Here is a 25,331-nt window from a genome sequence, read left to right on the forward strand (position 1 = left end):
GGGGGAGACCCTCACCCTTCCACCACCTGCTGAGGCCTGGCCCTGCCCGGTGCCCCATCTCTGCCCAGCCAGGGCCCCTGGACCTGGCCAGCCGGCTGCCCCTCCCTCCCCGGCTGTGTCCTAGGCAGGGTCCTCACTCCTGTCTCTGTCTGGCTCTTGGCTGCGTGTACACGTTGATGGGAAGATTCTAATGGGCTTTAAGTTAATAAGTTGGGAATAAATTAGGTTGGAGCTCTGCAGGAAACAGATGGCAGAGCCACGGTGGCCTGGGACAGCCTGGTCGGAGCAGGGCTGGAGGTGGGGTGAAGGTGGGTAGGACCGCTGGGCTCTCTTCCTTCTCTCCTACCCCCGACACTCTATCACAAACATTTTCAACATAAAGGAGAGTCGGAAGAATTATGCAGGGAACCCCCAGAGGCTCCCTGCCTACATTTTGCTCTGAGAGAGCCGTCCATCTCTCCGACACCCTATCCATCCACCAACCCACCTTCCTTTCTTAAATGCAGTTCAAAGTCAGTGGCAGACATCAGGACACTTCACCCCTAAACCTGCACGGTGTTAGCTAGAGGTCATTATTTGGTTTGGGTTGAGGGATTGTTTTAGACACAATTTACCAACAGTGAAAGGCACAAATCTGAAGTGAACATTTGCTGAGTTTTGACAGATGGACACATTGGATTAGCCAAATCGCTATCAAAATATAGAGCATTGCTCACTCCTTCCGCCCCACCCCTGCCCCCACCCCAAAGGCAATCACCATCTTGATCACCTTGGATTCATCTCGCCTATTCTAGAATTTCACGTGAATGGAACCATGTGACACGTGTTCTGTGTCTGTCTTTTCCACTCAGGATAAGGTACTTGACATTCATCCAGTTTGGGGGCGCCAGCAGCGTGTTCCTCTTCATTGCCAAGTAGTATTCCGTGGTAGGGATGGACCACAGCCTGTTTAACCATCTCTCCTTGAAGGGCCCTGGGCTGTTTCCAGGTTTCTCCTATTATGCATAAAATCCGTGCATGTCTCTCTGCAGACACTTAGTTTATTTTCAAGCTTATCTTCAGTCCCTCCCTCCCCCTCCAACAAGCCAAGCCCACTCTGTAGCTGGAGGGGACAGGAAAATACCTCAGCACACCCGCTGGTCTTTGGGTGGGCGGGTCGCCCTAGAGTCACCTTGGTGGGCCTTGGTGGTCTGGGGTGGTGCCTAGTCCCTGAGAAGGGATGGACGGTGGGTGGGCAGGCTGGAAGCTGTTGCCACTGAGACAGTGGGAATTATTCTAAAAAGGCTACCTTGGGCCCAAAGTGCCTCCTCTGAGATTCGTGCACAAGGGCACCCACCTGGAGGGCTGCTTAGAGGGGCCACCAGGAGTCACAAACCCAAGAGCCCCCAGGAAAGGGGTCACCCTAAGACAGAGATCAACACGGTCTCAGGTCAAGCAAACTCTCAAGATATCACTGTCACGTGTTAAGGGCATGGTTAAGAAATATTTAAGGTAGTGTCTTGAAACACCCTCAGCTAGATGAAAAGGCTTCTAAGAATCTTAAAAGCATGCATCTTAGACTTTCTCTATTAGACGAGAGAGCCTCTAAAAATCATAAGGCCCTTGTTCCACAGCCCAGCACAGAGAGATGCGTGGGTGCGGCTTTCACCTAGTGGATTGTATTATAATCTGATACACAGGAAGCCCACAAAGTTTTTATTTATTTTATTATTATTATTTTTTTAACTCTTTATTTGGTTGCGCCGGGTCTCAGTTGCGGCAGGCGGGCTCCTTCGTTGCGGCTCGCCGGCTCCTTGGTTGTGGCAGGCGAACTCTTTGTTGCGGCATGCGTGTAGGATCTAGTTCCTGACCAGGGATCCAACCCGGGCCCCCTGCATTGGGAGCGTGGAGTCAGCCGCTGTGCCACCAGGGAAGTCCCCACGAAGTTTTTAAAGCAATTATATCAGCTTGGAATGAGGAGCTGGGCCACATCCCTGCTGGTGGGACCTGAGGCATAAGAACTCACTAGGCCACCCACCCTTCCCGCCCATTCCTCAGAAGTGAGTGTGCAGGAGGAAACAGGGAGGGGCCAGCTGGGGTCAGAACACTCTGGGCTTTGGGTGTGACCCCTGCAGGCCCTGAGGAATCATGGGAGAGGGGTAGTGGGGGAAGGACACCTTTTAGAAAGCTCGCTCTGTCTGCCTGGGGAGCTGGGTCAGAGGGCACAGTGGGGGAGGACGAGAGACCAAGGGGGAGGCCCCGGTAGCCATCCTACTGAAAGATGACCTTTGGGGGAGTGTCTGAGGCCACTGAGAACAGCGCCCAGCACTTGCCAAGTGAGGGCCAAGCAGGGGCCTTAGTCCCTGGCGGTGGCAGCCCCCTGGTCACTCTGCCCATGGTGCGGACCCCACCCCAGCCTCTCCCTGCGCTAACCCAGCTGCCTTCGTGAGCCCAGGTGACAGAACAGGGGTAGCTGCAGGCCTGTCCCTCAATCCTGCCGTGGCCCGTCAGCTGCTTATTCCACGAGGCCTTCATTGGCTGCGTTTTTCATCCTGGCAGGAGGCTTTTCTCCAAGGGAAGGTTGCTAACAGGGACAGGGGAACAGGCATCGATTAGCAGAGTCATTGCTGCTGTCAGTGAAGCTTGGGTGTCATCGAAGTGACAGTGGGGCTGGCCCCAAGCCTGGCATCCACCCTGGCACCCCCCCAGAGAACCATTTCCTGGGCCTGCCACTCACCCCCAACAGACGAATCCACGGCTAGCGGCAAATACGCAGGATGCAGAGCCGCAAGACTCAGCTTTGACCTGCCAGCTGGGGACCCTTCTGGGCCTCAGTTTGCTCACACGTAAAATGGGTGATGACAGGAGCGGTCTCCCAGCACAGGGCAGCTGGGAGCAGTCAATGGAAGGATGTCTGTAAAGTGTTTCCCGAGGACTGAGCAAGTGTCAGCCCCCCTGTGAAGCATGTTATGTCTTTTACTCCTCACAGTGCCCCTTTTCCATGTGAGGCACAGAGAGGGGCGGTGAATGGCCCAGGGTCACATAGCAGGAAGGCTGAGCTCTTACCAGCTACTGAGCTGCCGGAGGGCTGAGGGTCCCCGTGGGGAAATGAAGGCATGCTATCTCCCTTAGAGGGTGAAGCAAGGTCCTCGTGCACGAGACCCACAGCATGGTGCAGGGCAAGGGATCGACATTCAACACCAGGGCACAGGACAAGTCAATCAACCAGTGTATCTGTTATCACAGCCACGACTATGCTGCGTAACAAACACGCACCAAAGGTCAGTGGCATAGACAGTAAGCGTGTGTGGTTTTCACATCTCACGGCTGGACTGGCCCTGAGGAAGGGTCCTGACACAGCTGGCTGTGGGGGTGGCCTGCCCCTCTCAGTTCTGAGCCCACCTCAAATGCACCTGCCGCCACCGGGCCCCTCCAAGCCCCCAGGACACAGCCCTGAACTCCCCATCACAACACCAGCCCTTGCTATAAGGTCCTTTGGACACTGGGAGAAATCCATCACCCTCCCAGACCTTGACCCTAATCTAAACCCCAAAGTTTCTCAGCCGACTTAGCAAACTGATGGACTTTGTATAGAAAAGGCAGAAAAATAGAGAAGACAATGATGCCTGTCCTGTCCCCACATTCAATGACGACCACAGTTTAACATTTTGCTACATTTCCTTCTATGCATAATTGTGTATCAGGCTTGTCCACTTAATATTAAAAAAATCAAAATCTACAAAAGGCTACAGTAAATAATGTGTCCTTTCTCTGACCCCTGCCCCCCATCTCCTTTCTCTGAAGCAATCACTATTTGCTAATATTGTATTTAGGGTTTTATACCGGTATTCACAGGCCAGACCCGTCTGTTGTTTTCTTAGAGAAAACTTCATCAGGTTTAGGATGTTCTTTCTTTCTTCCTGTGCTCTGGAATGATTAAGTTGCATCGTGGCTCTCTGTTCTTTAAAAGTTGGGTAGAATTCCGTAATTCTGTGAAACTGCTCACACCTGGGGTTTGGGAGCAGAGGCAAAGTAGTTCTTTAACAAAATTCTCTCTTTCCTCCCCAGTATGTGTTCTACTTAGATTTTAGTTCTCGTCTGATGGCAGCTTGTCTGCTCATTTTTTATTTTCCCAGAAAATCCTTTTACCTGGTTTTTCCAATTTGGGGGCACAAAGTGCAAAGTATCTTTTGTATTTCTTCCCATTTCTTCCTGTTTCTGTGTTACTTGCTTCCACACTGCCAGTTTTCCACATTATTATCAATCCTTCATAACTGTACATCCTAGTGGTGACATGTTATTCCATTAGCTTTCTTCGTTTTTTTTTTTCAAATATAACAATCATGTCATCTGTCTCCCACCATGATGAATATTCCTTATCGTCTCTTCTTGGGTAATCAGGCTATTTGCAATGTTTGGCTATTACAATATGATGGACATTTTTGTATATAAGGCCCTTTCTGTATTTAGAATTATTTCCTTAGGCTAGATTATCTGGATGAAAGGTTTTTTTTTTTTTTTTTTAAGGCTAACTTACTTTCCAGAAGGGTTGTTCCAATTTGCACTCCCACCTGGAATCTAGGTTTAAAAACCTACTCTGACTAAAACACTCCAGGGGCTCCAACAAGACCCCCTCCCCCAGGCTGGCTCCGGCTCTCTGCCCGCTTCCCCGGAATGGCTTCTCCCTTCCTCTGTTCCAGATCCACCAGCCTTCTTTCTGTCCCCAAATAGAATGAGCTTTCTCTGGTCTCAGGACTTTGCCCTGGCTGTCCCTCTGCCTAGAAGCCCCTTCCCACAAACCTCCCCACCAGGGGCTAGTCTCTCAGGCCCAGCGTCACCTTCTCAGAGTGGCCTTCCCTGACCACTAGACAATAATGCCCACCCATTCCCATAGACACATGCCATTGTCTGTCCCACCACCGTCTGCCATCTGATGCTTCCGCAAATGATTGTACCTGTTTATTGCCTACGAAACCCCATGGGGGCAGGGACCCTGATGTGTCCCCTGAATCCAGAACAATGTCTCACAGGCACCGAATAATTTTTATTTACACCCAGGGCGGCTCTGCATGGTTTCCTGCACTGGCCCTTTCAAAGCTCTGGGGCCGTGGGAAGCATCAGGCTCATTGACTTTGAGATTAATGACTGAACAACGGGCCACGTCCCCCTGGCCCACCCTCGCTCACCAGGGGTGGGTCTCCAGGCAGGAAGAGGGGCTAGTCTGGTGGAAAGTGAGGGGAGGGCATCCACGTAGGGGCTTGGCACGAGTCCTGGCAGGCACCTCTGTTGATCCCACAGGGAGGGCTCAGCCCTGGTTGGGGGCTTCCCATGGGCAGGCTCATCTACCTCCCACCTGGTTCTTGTTCTCCCCTTGAGGCTGGACCCCTTTCCGGGCAAGGAACACCCCCTCCCCTCATCGTGGACTCCTCCCAGGGCCTCAGCACGGGTCTCTTCTCTTAGGGCCAGGTTACAGATGCGCAATTGGAGGCTGGGAGAGAGGTGCGCGCCGGGACTGACAGCCCTGGGGAGGGTTATAATTCCACCTTCCTGGGAGAAAACTGAGGCTCAGTGATAGGAAGCGACCTCGTCAGGGTCTGATCCCAAGCGGCGAGCAGGGGGACCGCGGGCAGGGGTGGGGACCACGCGAAGGAGCGGCACAGGGGCCTGCGGCAGCCCCTAGACCTCTGTGGAATCCACACGTTTCTCCTGCCCGCGGAATCCTACTCATCCTTCAAAACTTGGATCAGCTCACCGGGTAACCTGTCCCACCCACTCCTCGAGCACCGCAGGCCTCCCCCGCGAGGCGACAAGGGTTGGTAGGGGTGGACGGGGTGCGGGGAGGCAGTAGGCCTGGGCACCCAGGCGGGGAGGTGGGCATGGGGGATGGCGACTAGATCAGCCACAGGTCACCCCAGGGTCGCCGGGACCACCATGTCCCCCGGGGCGTCTGGGGCCGCGACCTCAACCTCCGCCCCTCCCCCGCCTCTGCGGGCGCAGCGGGCGGGAGACGGAGGAGGAGGGCGGGGAAGGAGGAGGGGAGAAAGGGGCGGGGCTCCGCGGGGGTGGCGGGACGGGGCGGAGCGCGGGAGTCCCCGCCGTGCTCGCCGCTGCCGCTGCCGCTGCGCCCCCCGGACGCGGTCGCCGACGCCGGGGCCGGCCGACCCGGGACCCGCGGAGGACGCCGGCCGCGCTCGGCCCGAGGAGCGGTGCGGGGAGCGGGGCGCAGCGTTGCGGGGCGCGGGCGCCCGGGGGTCCCGGCGCGGGGGCGTTGGGCGCGGGCGGGGCTGGGAGCTTGGAGGACCCCAGGATCCGACCGGGCCGAGGTAAGCGGTCACCGCGGCGGAGACGGGCGGTGGGCGGGGGGCGGACCGGCTGAGGCGCGGGGACCTGTCGGAGCCTTTGTCTGAGGCGCGCGCGGCCCGGCTCCGCGCCGGCTCCGGCCGCCGAGTCCAGGGATGGGGGCACGTGACCCCGGGGACCCCGAGTCCCCCACCTTCCCACCCCTATCCCGGAATGAGCGGGCTCCCACCCCCACCCTATCCAGCATCTGGACCGGACCAGCCCCCCACCAGCCCATCTGCGAGCGCAGGACCCAGACCCGGGAAAGGGGGAGAGTGGCCGGCGGCTCCAGGCCCTGCTCAGGGCCAGGCGCCTCTGCGTCCCCGGGCACACCCTAAGCGTCCTTCCATCCCGAGTTCCCTCCTGGAACCTCTGCCGCGCCCCCTCACCCCTTCCCCCTGCCGGTCCCCTCCCAGCTCTTGGGATAGGGCTGGAAGAGATGTGGCCTGCGCCCAGCGGTCGCCTCCGGGTGGTCCTGGGGTCTGCCCTTCGCCTGGGAGCGCAGGCCTGGGAAGCAACTTTGTTGCCGACGGGGCTGGTCTCGCAGAAAGAGCCTGTGGGTGGGGGAGCTGCAGCACCAAGGCCAGGGGCCAGGGCCTGGGGCTGGGCACCCTAGGAGCCAGCCAGCTCCTGTGGCCAGTGCATTCATGCATCCTCCCCGGGCTCCAGGAAGCGGGTGGCCCCAGGGTCTTGAAACCCACTTTCCTGTGGGCAGAGCCAACAGGGAGGAGTTGGGCCAGTCCAGAAAGCTTGGCTGGGGAAAGAACAGCAGAGCTCATAAGCTGGCCCAGGCACAGGGGGCCAGGACCAGCCAAGGGCGTCCAGCCAGCCAGGGCTTGGGGCTCGTGAGGAGCCCGAGGCTCGAGGAGAGCTAACAGGCTGGCTTCCCAGATGGAATTCAGGCTCCCTTGTGCCCTCCGGCTGGAGCGCAGCCCCTGAGAGGGGTCATCCTGGCCTTGGGGTTCAGACACCCAGCGTCTTCACAGTGCCCTGGGGCACAGTTAGAACCCTTGTCCACTCAGTTGCCTCTGAAATGGGGGGAGCCAAAGGTGGTCGGCCTGGCGGGGCTCCCAATAGAAGCTGGACCCCTGGACCTGGCTCTCTGTGCCTCAGTTTCTCTTTCTGCAAAGTGGGGGCATGAGCCGGGCCTTCAGGACTGCTGGGGTCAGGAGAAGATCCCTGACCTGTCTGTCCATAAATTTTCATTAAAGGGGGACCCGGGAGGAGGAGGGGCGGATGGGGGGAGAGCTGGGGCTCTGGGCTGCGGGCGTGGAGTTGGAGGGGGTGTTCTGGAGGGGCGGGTTGAGGCCTGCAGCCCAGGAGAGGTGGGGGCAGCCTCGGGGCACCCCCTGCCCTGCCACCATGGAAGGTGGTATCAGGGGTCATGGGGCCGCCGCAGGGGGAGCCAGAGCACCTCCCGGGAGGCGGACTGCAGGAGCACGTGGGGACAGTGGCTGAGGGGGGCCCTGTGGGTGGCAGCTGCCCGCCTCACCCGCTGAGCGGGAGGGAGCAGTTGGGCGGCCTCCTGGCTTGTCGCGGAACACGTCCGCCTTCCCGGGGGGCGTGGCCTCTGGGCGGGGCGGAGACCTCAGCGGGGAGGCCCGGCAGGTTTGGGGCACCGGCAGGTTTGGGGCGCCGCCGCGTCTCTGTGGGGAACACGGCCCAGGGGGTCGGGGGTGCACAACCTCCAGGGCTGGAGGGAGGAGTGTCCGTTGTTGTAGGCCGCCGCTCTGCCGCTGGCCCCTTCCCCGGCCCCACCCAGGACGCTGGGTGGCTGGGGACCGAGGGTGTCCAAGCCTCCAGTGCAGGGTCCTGCCTAAGGCCACAGTCATTCAAACCCAGGCCAAGCTCTGTCCTGTGTCTTGTTCGTCCCCCCCAGCTCCAGATGTGGCAGGAGGCCCGGGGCTGGGGGCAACAGGAAGAGCACCGAGACCAGAGGGGTTCACGCCTGGCTTCCCAGGCCCCGGAAGGAGAAGCCTGCAACCCTCCTCTCTGCTGCTCCTAGGTGCGCATCAAGCCCGGTCAGACCCCGGATGGCAAGAGCAGAATTTACCCAGTCCCCAGGGCCCACCTGGCATCAGGGATGGTTCCAGCCTGTCAGACCCCCACTAAAACTCTGTGGGGAGCAAGGAAGGGGGGAAGCCCAGGGGAGGCACTCCGTAACTGGTCAGCACACCCGTCTGGAGGCTGGGGAGCAGGTAAACTGAGGCAGGAAGGACGTTAGATGGGACAAGCAGAGGTGGGGGAGCTGGGCGTGGCCGGCGCCATCCTCAGAGAGACTCGGAGTAGCGCCGGGCACGTGGGATCCCTCGGGAAGCGGTCTGTCTCCCGGCTTCTTCTGTGGGTTCCCCCATACGTGCTCGGGGCGGCCCAGGAAGCGGAAGTGCTACGCTCAGTACCCAGTGCTTCCGTGTCCCATCTTTGTCTCGAATTCTCTACAGCGAATGTGTATCCTTTTGGCAATCAGATTAATTAATAAAAGTTGTCAGAAAAACAAACTGATCAATGTTTCAGGGAAAGAACTAGACCCCCCAACACCCACAGGGTCACCTACACATGGGGGTGTTACTCCCTCGAGGATCAATCAACTCCTTCCTTTCCTCCAAAGATAAGGGCTACAGCTTTGAGCTGAGGCAAGAGAAACGGAGGAAGACCAAAGGGAGGACTTCCTGCTCGTCCACGTGGTCGGCCCCAGAACGGTGGCTCACGGTCCCACAGGCCTGGGTCCGGGTTCAGGCCCCACCGCTTACTGCCTATGAGATCGGGGTGGTGGGCCGGCGGGACGTTCACACTCTAACATCGGCTGTCAAATGAGTGAATGTCGGAACCCCCTCCCAGAGGGAGATGGTTCGTGGGACGCTCGAGCACAGTGCTGGCACACAAGTGTTCAGAATATTTCTCCCCCCGTCTCTTTCTCTCCGCTGTGCCCACTGCCGCCGCCCTCACGCGGGCCTCCAGCCTTGCTCTCCGCTGCAGCCAGGGAGCATCGTAAGACACAAGTCACGGGACGTCGCTCGTCCGTTCAGGTTTGTGTGCCCCTGCGTGCTGTTTCAAGGTGGGTGGGGTGGATAGAGACGGTGGTCCCCCGGGGGTGCAGGCTTGGCCGCGTGGCAGTGGGGCAGGGATCCCCTCCTGGCCTCCCCAGCCTGCGTCATCTGCTTTCCCCACAGCAGGGCTGCCATGGGCTCGGTGGGCAGCCAGCACCTCCAGGAGCCCAGCGTGGCGAGCACGCCGCACAGGAGCGTGGTGATGAGCTTCGACAGCGGCCCGCTGGAGGAGGTGGCGGCAGGGGTAGCCCAGGCCCAGGGCAGTAGGGCCAGGGGCATCCCGATTTTCACGGACTCTGGTGAGTGAGCGTGCGGCCAGGGTGCGCGTCTGCCCCAAAGCAGGGACGGCTGTGGGAGCCTTTCCCGGGATGGGGAACCTTGTGGGGGGGTCACTGAGCCCGGGAGGCACCGTCGGTCAGGATGGATGAGATCTGCCGTGGTAACAAACGAGCCCACCGGCCCAGTGCCTTCACTAATGCCGGGTGCCCGGGGAAGGCTCCATCTTAACGTGGGTTTCCACGACCACTGAGGAGGTGGGAGGGCACAGGGTGAACCATGCACTGACCTGTATGTAAACTTCTGTCTACGACTGACGCATATGGCGTTGGCTGCATTCTTGGGTCAGAGCAAGCCATGCCTCACTTCAGTGGAGATGGGAAAGTGTCCGAAAAGAGGAGTGATGTGAGGTTCAAACACCCCAGTTTTGAGGACTTCCCTGGCGGTCCAGTGGTTAGGACTCCGCACTTTCACTGCCGAGGGTCCAGGTTCAATCCCTGGTCAGGGAACTAAGATCCCACAAGCTGCACAGCACAGCCCCCAAAAAAAACCCCAAGAAAGAAATATCCGGTTTTCCACCTATCTGTGTCCTAGGGCAAGTGCCTCAACCTTTCGGAGGCTCAGGTTCCCTACATGGAGGAAATAGTCCAGTTGCCTGTGAGATCAGACTTGCAGAGTGGGCAGTGTGCAGGTCTGGAGTTAGGCAGATTTGGGTTCGACCCCAGCTCCTGTCTCTGTCCACTCAGGGACCTTGGGTAAGTCACTGTTCTCTGGGCCTCAGTTTCTTCATCTGGAAAAGGGGAATGATCCTGGGGCCACCCTAATGTGCTTGCAACTGGATCCACAAAATGTGGCTTAAGACGTTTCCCGGCGCTCAGGAGGCCCCCCTGCAAGTGATAGCTCATTTGGGGGCTGGCTACAGGTTATACTAGGACCACTTCAGGCTCCGGCATGGAGACTTACTCTCAGCTTCCATCCCCTCTCTTTGCAGATGGGGAGTGGAGGTTCTGCGGGCTGAGACCCATGTTGGGTTGGGATAATCTCCCTGCACCCGTGTGTATGGACAGAGTCAGCTCGGGGCCCATCCCCAGGCTTCTCCTGGCCAGGTAGTGGATGCCACGTTGCCATGGCCATAGAATTGGATGGTGGCCATGGTGACCAGGGCAGTGGTGATTTTAGCTGTAATGGCTATGGTGACAGTGGCTGCATCAGCCAGGGTTCTACCAGAGCCAGCAGGAGACAGAGCTAGAAAGAGAGTTAAAGATGCAGTACAGATGTAGATGTATAGATATCCATATGCATTTATTATAGGACATTGGCTGGCTAAAGAGGAGACTGGCTAAGCCAGTCTGAAGTCCATCAGGCAGGTGGTCAGGACGGAAGATGACAAGCAGGCTGGAATCCCAGGGGCACGAGCCGTTTGGGGTCCCTGAGTTCTGGGAAGGCCTCAGGGTCTTACCTGATTAGGTCAGGCCCACCCAGGGTAAACTCCCTTTTGATCAAACTTAAAGTAACTAAGGAGGGCCTTTGTGTGATTTTTCTGTGAAAGAAAAATCTTTTCACAGCAGCACCTCGGTCGGTGTTTGATTGAACAACAGGACTGTGGTTCCGCCTCCAAGTTGACCTACAAACTGACCATTACAGTCTACCCTTACCAGCTTGCCTCCTATACACAGCTCCCTACACCATACTTAGTCTCCAGAGAAAGACACTAACAGTCAACCCCCCACCTACCAGGACGTAACGGACCCCCACATGAACAAAAACACACTAACCCTTTCCCCAAAGGACGCAAAGTCCTTGTGCGTTGATGTTCGCACTTCTCCTTTGATCCCCCAAACTTCAATACTGAGATACAGGGTTAACTATTACGAACACATCTTACGTTAGATGATACGGGGGTGAGAAAGTGAATAAAATAAAAGCATTTGATTAATACATACACACACATATTCATATCAAAAAAAGGAAGCAATACTCATAACAGTATCAGTTCTCATGTCTGTGACTAGTCCCATGATTGTAGCTGGTATTCTAACTACCTTCTCCCACCGCCCATCCCATATTCCATTTGCCCACCGTATTCATAACTACCTTCTCCCACCGCCCATCCCATATTCCATTTGCCCACCACAAGTATCTTAACTGGTCATGGTTCTTTGCCCGGTGGGTGACCCAAGCTTCATTATTTTTTTTTTTCTTGGCCGCGCCATGTGGCTTATGGAATTTTAGTTCCCCGACCAGGGATCAAACCTGGGGCCCCAGCAGTGAGAGTGCCAACTCATAACCACTGGACCAGCAGGGAATTCCCCCAGCCTTCATTCTTGAAAGCTCTGGATCACTAGCAGTCCTGCTGGACTTGGGTTGGTATCGTTTTCCATTGACTGTGTCCCAGGGATTGCACGTGCTGAGAGAGGCCGTGAGGAATCTCCTGTCTCGCGGACCTACTCTCTCACTCCCACACGGGAGCAACCTGACTTCCCAGTGATGACGGTCAGGATCTGTCCCCACAGCCAGAGCGGCCACCCTGCTCCCTGCAGGATCACTGTGTCTCGGGGGGGAACCGTTCCTCCCTTTGGAGCAAAGCCCTCCGGCCCAGCGGAGCCTCAAGTCCTGGGGGTGGGAAGCAAACATTTCGCTGGTGAAGCTCTAAGGGGCGTAGTGAGTGGTCCCACCCGCACTTCTGCCCGTGGTTCCTGGATGTGTGAACACTAACTGTAGGAGAATCAGCCCTGTATACTGGACGCTGGTTTAGAGCATCGGTGGCCTCCCAGAGGACACTGCCTCAGCCCCACCAGGTCTGGCCACCCAGCTGGTCCCAGAGCTGAGTCTCCAAAAGGCCGTTTCACTGTTCTCTCCAGCCAGCTGCTTCCGTGGCCATGATGGTGAGAGTCACGGTGGCAGCAGCCTCTTGGTAACGGCCAGTGGCTGTGGTGATGGCTGCACTGGCGTGGTATTGGTGGTTGTATGTCTGGCAGCCATGACTATGATGACTGGGGCAGCTGGGGCCGTGAAGGTGGAGAGCGGCCACGGTGACGGTGACCATGGTTACAGTGGCTGTAAGGTGATGATAACGGCTGTGATGTAGCAGCTGTGATGGGGATGGATGGTGGCCAGGGTGACGGCAGCCGTGATGCTGTTGGATACAGTGGCAGTGGCCACAGTGATGATGGACCGTGGGTATGGTGATGGTGGTCATGATGGTGGGTACGATGGTGACAGTGGCCATGGTGTTTGGTGACTTTTGATAATGGCCATGATGGTGGTGGCGTGGGCAGCTGTGGCCATAGTGATGGAGAGTAGCCACGGTCATGATGGCCTTGGTGGCTTGGATATGGTGAGAGTGGCCATGGTGATGGTAGCTAAGGTGGCAGTGCTTCTGGTGGCAGTGACAGATGCATGGTGGGAGGCCGTGTCTGTGGTTCGGGTGGCAGCCGGAGTGGCTGTGGCTATGGTGGTCGTGATGGGGGTGCCGTGGTGGACTGTGGCCCCGATGTGGTGGTCGCGGCCGCGAATGGGCTGGTCCGCGTCTCACCTGGCGTCTGGGTTTGCGGGCAGAGGAGCCGGTGCCTGATGACCGCTACCGCGCCGTCTACTTTGCAACGCTCCTGGCTGGCGTGGGCTTCCTGCTGCCGTACAATAGCTTCATCACCGACGTGGACTACCTGCACCACAAGTACCCAGGTGGGTCCCCCACAGTCGCGTCCTGCCATCGCATGCGGCCCTGCACACGTGACTCAGGCCTGCCACCCTCCAGAAACCCCTTGGGCGGGACCCCACTTGGGGAGCCCGTTTTATTCAAACCCTAGCTCGGCTGTGAATTGCTGTGTGACCCCAAGGGCAGCCACTCACCCTCTCTGGGCTGTCAGCCCCTTTGGGGCAGAGGGAGGAAGCAGTGCCTGGCGGGGGCAGGTGCAGAGGGTGGGGCTCCCCTGAACCCCTGTTACCCTGCCCCCCACCAGGGACCTCGATTGTGTTTGACATGAGCCTCACCTACATCCTGGTGGCGCTGGTGGCTGTGCTCCTGAACAACGCGCTGGTGGAGAGGCTGAGCCTGCACACGAGGATCACCGCGGGTACGCTGCCCGCTGCCCACCCGGCTCCCGGCCCTCACACCTGGCCGTTACATGCCCTCCATTCCCTGCGTGCGCCTCACTCTCCTCGTCTGTAAGATGGGCGCACCTCCTAGGAATGTCATGGGGTTCAACTATGAAAACAGTGTCAGGCCCATGTGCGTGTAACACGTGCTGGCATGATGCCTGCGCCTGGCGAGGCTGCTGTCCCGTGTGTCCCGGGGCCCTTGCTCTTCCCTGCTCTTCCTCTCCCATTTGTCTCCATGGTAACATTCAGCTTCAAAACACAGCTCGAGGCGCCTCCTCCAGGAAGCCTTCTGGGTGCCCCTCCTAGAACTCTAAGATGTCCCCGCCCTCCCAGTATTAAGGGGAAAGGCAGAGAGAGGGCACCTCAGACCTGGCTCCATGTTGGGGGATGAGGGGGCTCCCCCAGCCCACCATCAAGTGCCACCTCTCTGGCCTCTCCCCACACAGGCTACCTCTTAGCCTTGGGCCCCCTCCTGTTCATCAGCATCTGCGACGTGTGGCTGCAGCTCTTCTCTCGTGACCAGGCTTATGCCATCAACCTGGCTGCGGTGGGCACCGTGGCCTTCGGCTGCACAGGTAGGGCCAGGGGCCGGGGTGGGCTGAGCCCCTGGGTGCCCACTGCGGGCCGTCCCACCGGCCCTGTTCGTGTGCTGGGGGCATGTTAATACAGGGTGAGCCAGACTCAGTGCCGGCACGTTTCCACGTGCACATGGGCGAGTCTGCTTTCACACATGCACGCACGCTGCACACCCAAAGGGCTGCGTGCGCTGGTCACACACAGAGTCAGAGCACACACTCCACACACATGTCCACATGCCCACATGCCATGTGAACATGGAGGCAGTTCCCTGGTTTTCTCAGGTATAAACCAGGCTTCACAACCTCTCCTGCCCATGTCACCGAGTCACTGTGTTTCTCTTGGGCGGTAGCTTTCAAATTTTTTTTTTAACTTTTTATTTTGAAACTGTTTCAAACCTATGGAAAGTTAAGAATAATATAATGAGTTCCCATATACCTTTCACCTAGATTCACCAATTGTTAACATTTTGCCACATGTGCTTTCTTTCCTTTGCTGGCTTTCTCTGTTCCCCCTCCCTGCCCCCAACTTCTTTTTTTTTTTTTAATAAGAATCTTTTTTAAAAATATGTATTTATTTATTTGGCTGCGCTGGGTCTTAGTTGCGGCACGCAGGATCTTCGCTGCCGAGTGTGGGAGCTTTAGTCGCGGCATGTGGGATCTAGTTCCCTGAACAGGGATCGAAGCCGGGCCCCCTGCACTGGGAGCGCGGAGTCTTAACCACTGGACCACCAGGGAAGTCCCCCTCCTCCACCTTCTAAAGTATATGTATTATATGAAATTTCCCCTAAATATATATAAATAGAAAATGTATGTTTTGTCCTTAAACCGTTTGGGAATTACTTGCAGACATCATCATGCTTCTTTGCCTAAATGGTAACAGTTCAGGGTGTTTAACAGCTAAACCTAAAACATCTCTTCTAGAACCACATTTACAATTGCCAAAATTGGGACATTTAACATTGATACAATACTATCATCAGATCTACAAGCCATAATCATTTCACTGTTTGTCGCGGTAATGTCCTGTACAGCGTTTGGTTTTTCTGACCCAGGACCCAGCCCAGGGTCACACGTTACATCACTGGTCACATCTTTAGTCTCCTTTAATCTGAAAGGTCCTCAGCCTTTCTCTGTCTTCTGTGGCAATGATGTTTGCAAAGGTCCAGGCCAATTGTTCTGTTGATCGTGACTTCCAGAAAGAGATACATTTCACATTATGACCCAGCACACATGTGTGCGTGTGTGTGTGTGTGTGTGTGTGTATAAATGAAATCAAGGCTCTGTGAAATAATATTCTCAATCCAGGCTTTGTACTCAGGTCTGCTCTGCTCTATTTCATTAAAAAAAAAAATGCTGATAACCCCACCAGGAAGGAGATGCTAGTTTGCCAGCCCTGCTCCAGGGTTTACTTCCAGGCGTGGAGTCACTAAACCGCAGGGCTTGAGCCAGTACATTTTCATTTTCCCCAGATACTGCTGCACTTCTGTCTTGTTGGTCAGGATGAGACGTTATGCTGTGGTAACAAACGAGCCCAGAGATCTCAGTGGCTTCTCAGAACCGGCCTTATTTCTGGCCCTTGCTGCACATCCAGCGTGTCGGTGGGGTTATTTCCACACTCACTCGGACTGCCGGTGGCTCCCTGTCTGTAACACATGGCCTCTTCTGTGGCCGCCCCTGGGGAAAGACAGACCAGAAGACCACGTGGGCTTTTCCTACCTGGTCCAGGAGTGACGCGTGTCATTTCTGCTTGGGTGTCAATGACCAGAAGAGGTTGGGGAGTCTGGCCAGCCCCGGGGCGGGGACGTCGAAGGCAGGACTGTGCTATGCAGGGGGTGGTGCTGTTTCCACCCCACCCCGCGAGGGGATTGGACAAGGTCCCTCTGCCCCCAGTGGTGTTAATGTCTTTTCCCAGCAACCCTTGCCAACAGTGTTCTCAAACTTCTGAATTCTGTTCCAAGCAAACAGGTGATAAGTGGTGTCTCATGGTTACTTCTCTCTCTCTCTCTCAAGTGCAGCAATCCAGCTTCTACGGGTACACGGGGATGCTGCCCAAGAGGTACACGCAGGGGGTGATGACGGGGGAGAGTGAGTATCTGCGGACCCCAGAGCCGCCTAGGCTCTGCGACCCTCTTCCTGGGACCGAGGCGGGGCTGGCGAGCGCCTGGCTGGTGGGGGGCCGGACTCCCAGACAGGAGGGATGAGGTGCTAGGCGTGGTCTCTTTGGGTGCAGAGTCCTCTGTGATGTGAGGAGCACGTGCCACACTCTGAGCATGGGTCTCGAGTGTCCCGCAGCGTCTGTGCAAGGCGTGCGTTTCGTGTGTGCGTGTGTGTGCAGGGCAGCTCATCTACACCCGTGACGTCAAGTGCCGGCCCCCAGCACCGAGCTCTCCTCAGAGCCCCACCCCACTTGGCAACTCAGACTCCCTTTCCCAAGCCCAACACGTCATCCCACCGGCCCCTGCTCAGTGAAGGGCACCCCCTTGCTCAAACCTGAGACCTACCCGACACCCAGTGCTCTAAGTCCCTGCAAGTCATGTGGACCTGCCCTCCGGGGTGATCCCTGCGGCCCAGCCCCGGTCCGAGCAGCCGACTCCCCCTCTTGTCTTGCTGCCCTCCAGCACGGGGGCCGCCCCACCCTCAGCCCAGCCGCAAGCACTTCGGAGCACCTCGTCCAGATGTCCTCAGTCTTCCTTCCGGGCCTGGATGGGCCAGGCTCAGCCGTGCTGTGGGGCAGGACTCAGGTGGACTCTGGGCCCCATTTCTCCCCTTTGGGGTGCTCTGTACCCTCTACATACGGTGAGGCCCACCAGGTGCCCCCAGGGCTCCAAGACTCGCGTCTGTGGAGTTTGGTTCCGAGAAGGTACCCCGCTTGCCGTGACCCCCACCACCTTCCCCTGTGACCTTAGGACCCCACCCACCTGGTTCCAAGCCCACCACTTCCTTTCAGCTCCGCAAACACAAACATGTAGAGCTCATGCCCGCCCTCTGCCAATGGACGCTCGCCCCCTCGTCTCTGCCTGTCCCCCCAAATCCTGCACAATCATTGGTGTTTTTCTGCGACCTGTTTGGGGCCTCTCCCCAACGAGCCCAGAAGGAAGGGCCTGCATGCGTTGTCCCCACTGTGTCCTCAGGGCGGACGGTGCCGGGCACACAGCAGACACGTGATCAGTGCGCCTGGGGTGGGGTGTGTGTGAGCCGGGAGCAGGGGCCAGAGAGGGGCGGGCTGCGCCGGCGCATCCTGCGGGCAGCCACGGCGTGTCCGCGTCCCAGGGCTGCGGGGCGGGGCCGAGTGGGCGGGGTCGCCCGCGTCACGGCCCCTCCCCCCGCAGGCACGGCGGGCGTGATGGTCTCCCTGAGCCGTATCCTCACGAAGCTGCTGCTACCCGACGAGCGGGCCGGCACGCTCATCTTCTTCCTGGTCTCCGCGGGCCTGGAGCTGCTCTGCTTCCTGCTGCACCTGCTGGTACGGGGCAGCCGCTTCGTGCTCTACCACACGGCGCGGCCCCGCCCCAGCCACACGGCCGGCTACCGCGTGCACCACGACGTGGCCGCCGAGGACGTGCACTTTGTAAGTCGCGATGTCGGCGGAGGGAGCCGGGAGGCCCGGCACGGCCGCCGCCCCGTCCCAGCCGAGCTCCTCCAGCCGCGCCCCGCTGTCGCTGTCGTCTCAGGCTCCAGCTCCTCCTGTGGCCCGAGGCTCCTACCCACGGGCCCTCCTTCGTCCTGTGGACCAAGGTTTCATCCCTTGGTGACACCACACACCTGAGGCCTGAGGCCCCCTGGCTGTGACAGCCCACACCTGAGGCCTTAACCTCCCCACGCCCCCGGTGTGATGGCCCACACCTGTGGCCTCCCCCGCAGGCCCGCGCGGAGCCATCCTGGGGAGCTGGGGCGCCCCGGACACTGCGCGGAGCCAGAGGCCGGCTGAGACAAGGCCCACGTCAGAAACCGGAGCCCCCTTAATGGTCACGGAGGGTCCGCGAGTGGCTCTGGGCTGAGACCTGAGCCGTGCGGAGGGGTGTGAGGACCCACACGAAAGGCGTGGGGGCGGGGCGTGGGGGGGTGGGCAGAGGGAAGCGCACGCGCAGAGGCTCCGGGGCGTGGGAGGAGCTTGGCGTGTTTGCGGGACGGCGAGGAAGCGGCCGGCAGGAGCCTGCGGGGGCCTCTCACCCAAACGCGTCCCACCCTGTACCCCCTCCAGGAGCACCAGGGCCCAGGCCTGGCCAACGGCGGGTCCCCGAAGGACAGCCCAGCCCACGAGGTGACCGGCGGCGGGGGAGCCTACACGCGCTTTGATGTGCCTCGGCCGAGAACCGGGCGCAGCTGGCCCTCCTTCCGAGGTGGGGCGGGCTGGGCCCCGGCGTCCCGTGTCTCGTCTGCGCGCGGAGGGCGGGGGGTGTTCCGGCGGGCTGGGGCCGCTTAGGTGTGCGGCCTCCTGACGCCGCCGGCCTCCCACAGCCCTGCTGCTGCACCGCTACGTGGTGGCCCGCGTCATCTGGGCGGACATGCTCTCCATTGCCGTGACCTACTTCATCACGCTGTGCCTGTTTCCGGGTCTCGAGTCCGAGATCCACCACTGCATCCTGGGCGAGTGGCTGCCCATTCTCATCATGGCCGTGTTCAACCTGTCTGACTTCGTGGGCAAGGTGGGCGCCCCCGCCAACCCTCCCGGCCCTGGGGGAGGACGCCGTGGGTGGGGGCAGCAGACGCCAGGGTCACTGCGGGAGCCGCGGGGAGGGTCCCCGGGGAGGCGCAGGCCCCAAGCAGAGGCTGCACGTGGCTCCTGGTGGGGAGGGCGGGAGCAGAGCCACGGTCCAGACCGCAGCTGGGAGCAGTTGGGGGAGGCGGCGCTTGCCCCACCCTCACTAGTTGAGCACAGGTGGGGGCACACGGAGGCGGGCACCCAGAAATGGCTGGCCTGTCGTTGGTCTTCCGTAGAACGCAAGGCTTAGAGAGGGAAAGCCATCTGCTTGGGGTCACACAGCTGGGAGGTCCGAGAGGCTCGGGCCTGTGCTTGCCGAGGGGGCAGAGTTCAGTTAGTGGGTTCAGTTGCTGCCGCTTCGCACGTGTTGATGCAGGTGGGCCTGATCCTCTGGGCCTCTGTATCCTCGTTTCTCAAATAATGGCAAGAGCCCCACCCGGCGAGGGTGCTGTGCAGGCTGAACAGGGGCACGTGTGTCGTGTTTGGCTGGGTGCCGGGCACACAGCGAGGACTGTGTGTCGCCATATGAGGGGTTTGGTGGACAAAGGTGGTAAAGGATGGGGACACAGCCTGAGCCGGGAGTGTCTAGGGATAGGGGTGTGTCTGGAGGCTGCCGGGAAGACGCAAGGGGAGTGGCATGGGCCCGCATGTCTGTCTCCCCACAGATCCTGGCGGCGCTGCCCATGGACTGGCAGGGCACCCACTTGCTGGCCTGCGCCTGCCTCCGTGTGGTCTTCATCCCCCTCTTCATCCTGTGCGTCTACCCCAGCAGCACGCCCGCCCTCCGCCACCCGGCCTGGCCCTGCATCCTCTCCCTGCTCATGGGCATCAGCAATGGCTACTTCGGCAGCGTGCCCATGATCCTGGCGGCGGGCAAAGTGAGCCCCAAGCAGCGGGAGCTAGCAGGTAAGGCCCTGCTCGCCTGCAGGACTGTCCACTGTCAGGCAGGGAAACCCAGGCCCGTAGAAGTCAAGACCACACAGCGAGAAGCTACCTTTGGGTCCCAGGGTCAAGTCAGCCTCGGAGCTCGTAGCTTGGGGACGTTCGCCAACCGCTTCCCCCCTCGTTCATCTCACAGCTGCTTGGTGAGCCCCTGCCGTGCACCAGGCACTGTTCTAGGTTCTGGGGACACTGGTGACAAAACAGTGATCCCTGTGTTTGTGGGGTTGACAGTCCGGAGGTGACAAAGAGACAACAAAATGATGTAATGTGTTGGAAGGTGATGAGCGTGGTTGAGGAATGTAAAACAGAGTAATGGGACGAGGGAGTCGTGGTAGGGGGTTCACAGTGGAAGCAGAGCAGTCTGGGAAGGCTTCACTGAGGAGGTGACTTGAGCAGAGACCTGGAGAAGGTAGTGAGGGGCCACGTGACAATGCAAGGGAAGAGTGTTCGGAGTGGCGGGGATAGCACGTGCAAAGGCCCTGGGGCAGGGGGCGGCAGTGGAGTAGTAAACAGGTGGGAGGGGCCTGGAAGAAAGTGCTGGATTCTGGATCCGTTTTGACTGCAGGGCCCACGGGGCCAGCTGATGGACTAGGAGATGGAGTATGAGAAAAGGACGGGGGGTGGGGCGAGGGGGGAGGTCAAGAAGGACTCTCAAGGGGGGCCTGCTGCTCAGGGCAAGAAGGTTGGATTGCCGTCAAGTGAGATGGGGAGGGGGCCGTGTGGGAAGGGGCACTGGAGGGGGGTTCTGGACACAGTAGGTTCAGGAAGCCCAGTAGACATCCTAAGTGGTCCATGACGAGGAAGCAGTTGGAGGTAGGAGGCTGGAGAGAAAGAGAAGCAGGCGAGGCCTGGAGCGCCCAGCACTTTCAGTCAGGGTGGAACAGTCCTGGGGCGGCCACCTCCCAGGTGGGAGCTGGCCGTGGTCACTGCTTCACACCTGAGAAGCTAGGGCTTCGGCTCCAGCCCTCGCTGTGGCCCCTCCCGCCAGCTGAGGTCTGGTCCTGTCTGCAGGGAACACCATGACTGTGTCCTACATGACGGGGCTGACGCTGGGCTCGGCCGTGGCCTACTGTACCTACAGCCTCACGCGGGACGCCCACGGCACCTGCCCCGACCGCTCCGCCGCCAACGCCTCCTTCCCCGCCGGCCTCTGAGCCAGGCCTGGGCCCCCAGCCCTGCCCAGGGAGGGCTGCCGGGGCCCTTCCCCACCCCTGCCTGCAGTGCCTGCGGGGCCCCGGCCTCCTCCCCGTGCCAATACCGCCACCCTCTCTGGGCCCACCTGCCCTCACTCTGGCCCCAAGGTTCTGCCAAGTTCTCGGAGGCCTGGACATGTGGCTGCCACAGGGTCCCGCCAGCACTGTGTTCTGTGTTCCGTCTCATGCCGCCCTTTGCCACCTGCGTGTGTCTGGTGGTCCCAGTGCCAGCCAGGACAGTGACAGACCACCAGCTGGTGTCCCTTTCTGGTGACCCTCACCTGGCTCTGCTTTGAGGGCCCCATGGCCCCAGCCACACCGTCCTCAGCACCTCCTTCACTGGGGACCCCTTGCCCCCAGGTCTCCCCCGTTCCCGTTCTTAAACGCTGGGTCTCCCCAGCAAAATGCGTTTGCCGTGAAGGAGCTGTAAGCTCTGGGTCTGAATGGTTTCAGACCACGGTCTGCGCTGGCCTTTTTGCAACCCCAGCTTTGGTGCTGGCCTGGGTGCACCCACCCCATGCCAGCACCCCGCGTGTACCCTGGTACCCACCTGATGCCACAGGCCTGGGCGTCTGTGCCTGCCTGGGGAGCCCCGATGACTTCTCCGGATCCTCCACCTGTGATACAGGAGGGGGACAGTTTGGGGGCCGCAAAGCAGGGCCCACACCCTGGATAAAGTCACCCTGTGACCTAGGCCTTGAGCCCTGTCCAGGGAGGCCCAAGGAGGGACAGACATGCCGGAGTCCCTGGCAAGTAGGAAGGGGTGGGGTCCCCCCAGAGGTCCGGGCTGGCTCGGTGCCCCGAGCTGGGGGCATTCCCAGATCATCCTGCCAAAGGCGGGCTTCTCTACGGGGAGGACAGGTACCCACGGCACCGCTGTGACCACCCTGCCCCTCTGCGTCTGGTGTCCACCCGTCTGTCCACTAACTCTACCGCACTGGCCATTAAAGATGAGGGCAGAGCAACTGCCCCACCGCCGCCTCCAAGTAGCGTCTGTGCCGCCATCGCAGCCCCTGCGGTGGGAGGAAGGGTCCTGGCGGGACACGGCCCACGACTGGGAACGCAGGCTTCCCTCCAGACACCTGGTAGGCCCAGGACAGATTTGTGTGGAGGGGCGGACAGTCGGGGTGGGGAGAGGAAGCATTTGGGGTTTAAAGGGCACCTTGGTGCCCCTTTGGCCCTCAGAACAGTCAGAGACGGTGGCTGCATCGCGCCCACTCGAAGGGGGAGAAAAGGAGGGGAGATAGCTTGCCCCCTGCCCTGAGGGATCAGAGCCAGGACTGGACGCTGAGCGTTCGGGGGTCCCATCCCGGCTCTGTTGCTGATGTGTGTGGTTTGGACAAATTCCTCCACTATCCTATGTTTCAGTTTCCCCAAGACGGGTTGCCCCGCTCTTCGACGTGGGTTCCGTGGAGGAGGGTTGGGGAGGAGGAGGCCGGCTGCCTGAGGGTGGCCTGTGCTCCAGGCAGGCCCGCGACCTTGGGGACACACCCACCTCCGGACAGACACCGCCCCCTGCAGCCACGTGGGTCAAGACCACGCGGGGCGCCGCACCAGGGGCCGATTGGTGGCGCCAGCGTGCCGCTCCTTCCGAGACTGGGTATGTGGGGGTGGGGCACGCACTACCTCGTGACTCAGTTTCTCTGAAACGGGAGGACCGTCGGAGCCCTTCCCCAGCCACACACCGAGCTGACTGCCTTCGTCATGGCCGCACCGTTCCCTCCACACACCGCCCTCAAATAGCAAAGCCGGGTGGCCGTCCGTGTCCCATCCACGTGCGGTGTGCTGGGTTGCTGGGCAGGTGCCCGTGGGGGCCGGCCTCAGCTGCCCTGGGTAGGGGGCAGGTGGCAACGCCAGGACCTGGGCGCAGCCTCCCCAGTCCCGGCAGGGCTGCCGCCCCTCCATTGCACACTGGCTCAGGGCCACCCAGACCGGCAGCACTGCTGTCATTCCTTCCAGTGTGGGTGCAGCCGGGAGGGCTCTGCGCCACGTGTTTTTGTTCTGTGTTTTGTTACTGCCTCGCTCTTAACAGCAGCCCCAGTTGTAGCCTCCTCCACTCTCCTCCTTTTTTTCTGAAGTGTGACTGACGTACAGTATTATGTGAGTTACAGGTGTATAGTATAGTGACTCACAGTTTTTAAGGATTGAGCTTCATTTATAGTTATTATAAAATATTGGCTATATTCCCCATGTTGTACAAATATCCTTGTAGCTAATTTTACACCTAATAGCTTGTACCTCTTACTCCCCTACCCCTATCTTTCCCTTCCTCCTTTTCCTCTCCCCACTGGTCACCACTAGTTTGTTCTATCTGTGAGTCTGTTTTTTTTACGTTATAGTCACTAGTTTGTTGTATCTTTTAGATTCCACATATAGGTGATATCGCAGTATTTGCCTTTCTCTGTCTGACTTATTTTACTTAGCGTAATGCCCTCCCAAGTCCATCCATGTTGTTGCGTATGGCAACATTTCGTTCTTTTTTATGGCTGAGTAGTATTCCATAGTATATATGTTCCACACCTTCTTTATCCATTCATATGTTGTTGGACACCTAGATTGCTTCCACATCTTGGCAGTTGTAAATAATGCTGCAGTGAACGGGGGGTTGCATGTATCTTTTTGAATTAGTGTTTTGGGGGTTTTTTTGTATATATACCTAGGAGTGGAATTGCTGGGTCATATGGTAGTTCAATTTTTAGTTTTTTGAGAAACCTCCATACTGTTTTCCACAGTGGCTGCACCAGTTTACATCCCAACAGTGTACAAGGGTTCCCTTTTCTCTACATCCTCGCCACTATTTATTATTTATGTTCTTTTTGATGATAGCCATTCTGACAGGTATGAGGTGATATCTCATTGTGGTTTTGATGTGCATTTCCCTGATGATTGGTGATGTTGAGCGTCTTTTCACGTCCCTGTTGGCTATCTGTATGTCTTCTTTGGAAAAACGTCTGTTCAGGTCTTCTGCCCATTTTTTAATCAGGTATTTTTTTTTTATGTTGAGTTGTATGGACTATATATTGATATTCTAGATATTAACCCCTCATTGGTCATATCATTAACAAATATTTTCTCCCATGCAGTAGGATGTCTTTTCGTTTTGTTGATGATTTCCTTTGCTGTGCAAAAAGCTTTTAAGTTTAATTAGGACCCATTTGTTTGTTTTTGCTTTTATTTTCTTTGCTTTAGGAAACAGATCCAAAAAAATACTGCTACAATTTATGTCAAAGAGTGTTCTGCCTATGTTTTCTTCTAGGATTTTTATGGTTTCTGGTCTTAACATTTAGGTCCTTAATCCATTTTGAGTTTATTTTTGTATATGGTGTTAGAAAGTGTTCCAATTTCATTCTTTATATGTAGTTGTCCAGTTTTCCTAGCACCACTTGTTGAAGAGACTGTCTTCTCCACTGTATATTCTTGCCTACTTTGTTATAGATTAATTGGCCATAAGTGCACAAGTTTATTTGTGGGCTCTCTCTTCTGTTGATCTATTTGTATGCTTTTGTGTCAGTACCTTAGTGTTTTGATTATTGTAGCTTTGTAGTACAGTCTGAAGTCAGGGAGCATGATTCCTTCAGCTCTGTTCTTCTTTTTTGAGACTGTTTTGTCTATTCTGTGTTTCCATACAAATTTTAAAATTATTTGTTCTATTTCTGTGAAAAATGCCATTGGTATTTTGATTGGGATTGCACTGAATCTGTAGATTACCTTGGGTAGTATGGGCATTTTAACAATATCAATTCTTCCAGTCCAAGAAGACAGTGTATATTTCCATCTGTTTGTGTCATCTTCAATTTCTTTCATTAATGTCTTACAGTTTTCAGAATACAGGTTTTTTCCCCTAGGTATTTTTTTATTTTTGATGTGATGGTAAATAGGATTGTTCCTTGATTTCTCTTTCTGATAGTTCATTGTTAGTGATTCGGGATGCAGCCAATTTTTGTATATTAATTTTGTATCCTCCAATTTTACCAAATTCACTGATGAGGTCTAGTAGTTTTCTGGTGGTATCTTTAGGATTTTCTACGTATAGTATCATGTTATTTGCAAACAGTGATCGTTTTACTTCTTCCTTTCCAGTTTGGATTCCTTTTTCTTTTTCTTGCCTAATTGCTGTGCCTAGGACTTCCAATACTATATTGAATAAAAGTGGCGAGAATGGGCATTCTTGTCC

At 57.5% G+C, this 25,331-nt stretch overlaps 1 protein-coding gene across 1 annotated transcript; it reads left to right on the forward strand.

The window, feature by feature from the left end:
- Positions 1-9,498: 9,498 nt before the first annotated feature.
- On the forward strand, positions 9,499-21,118 carry SLC29A4 (solute carrier family 29 member 4; the record flags this gene model as incomplete). The annotated part of the gene is made up of 10 exons (XM_082669990.1): positions 9,499-9,664; positions 13,200-13,325; positions 13,604-13,717; positions 14,189-14,317; positions 16,331-16,405; positions 17,650-17,888; positions 18,522-18,660; positions 18,779-18,966; positions 19,688-19,928; positions 20,976-21,118. 10 exons carry the CDS (start codon positions 9,499-9,501, stop codon positions 21,116-21,118), a joined length of 1,560 nt encoding a protein of 519 aa, XP_082526116.1.
- Positions 21,119-25,331: the final 4,213 nt, after the last annotated feature.

Source organism: Grampus griseus (assembly GCF_964374135.1).
Source record: "Grampus griseus genome assembly, chromosome: 14".
Classification (NCBI taxonomy): Eukaryota; Metazoa; Chordata; class Mammalia; order Artiodactyla; family Delphinidae; genus Grampus; species Grampus griseus.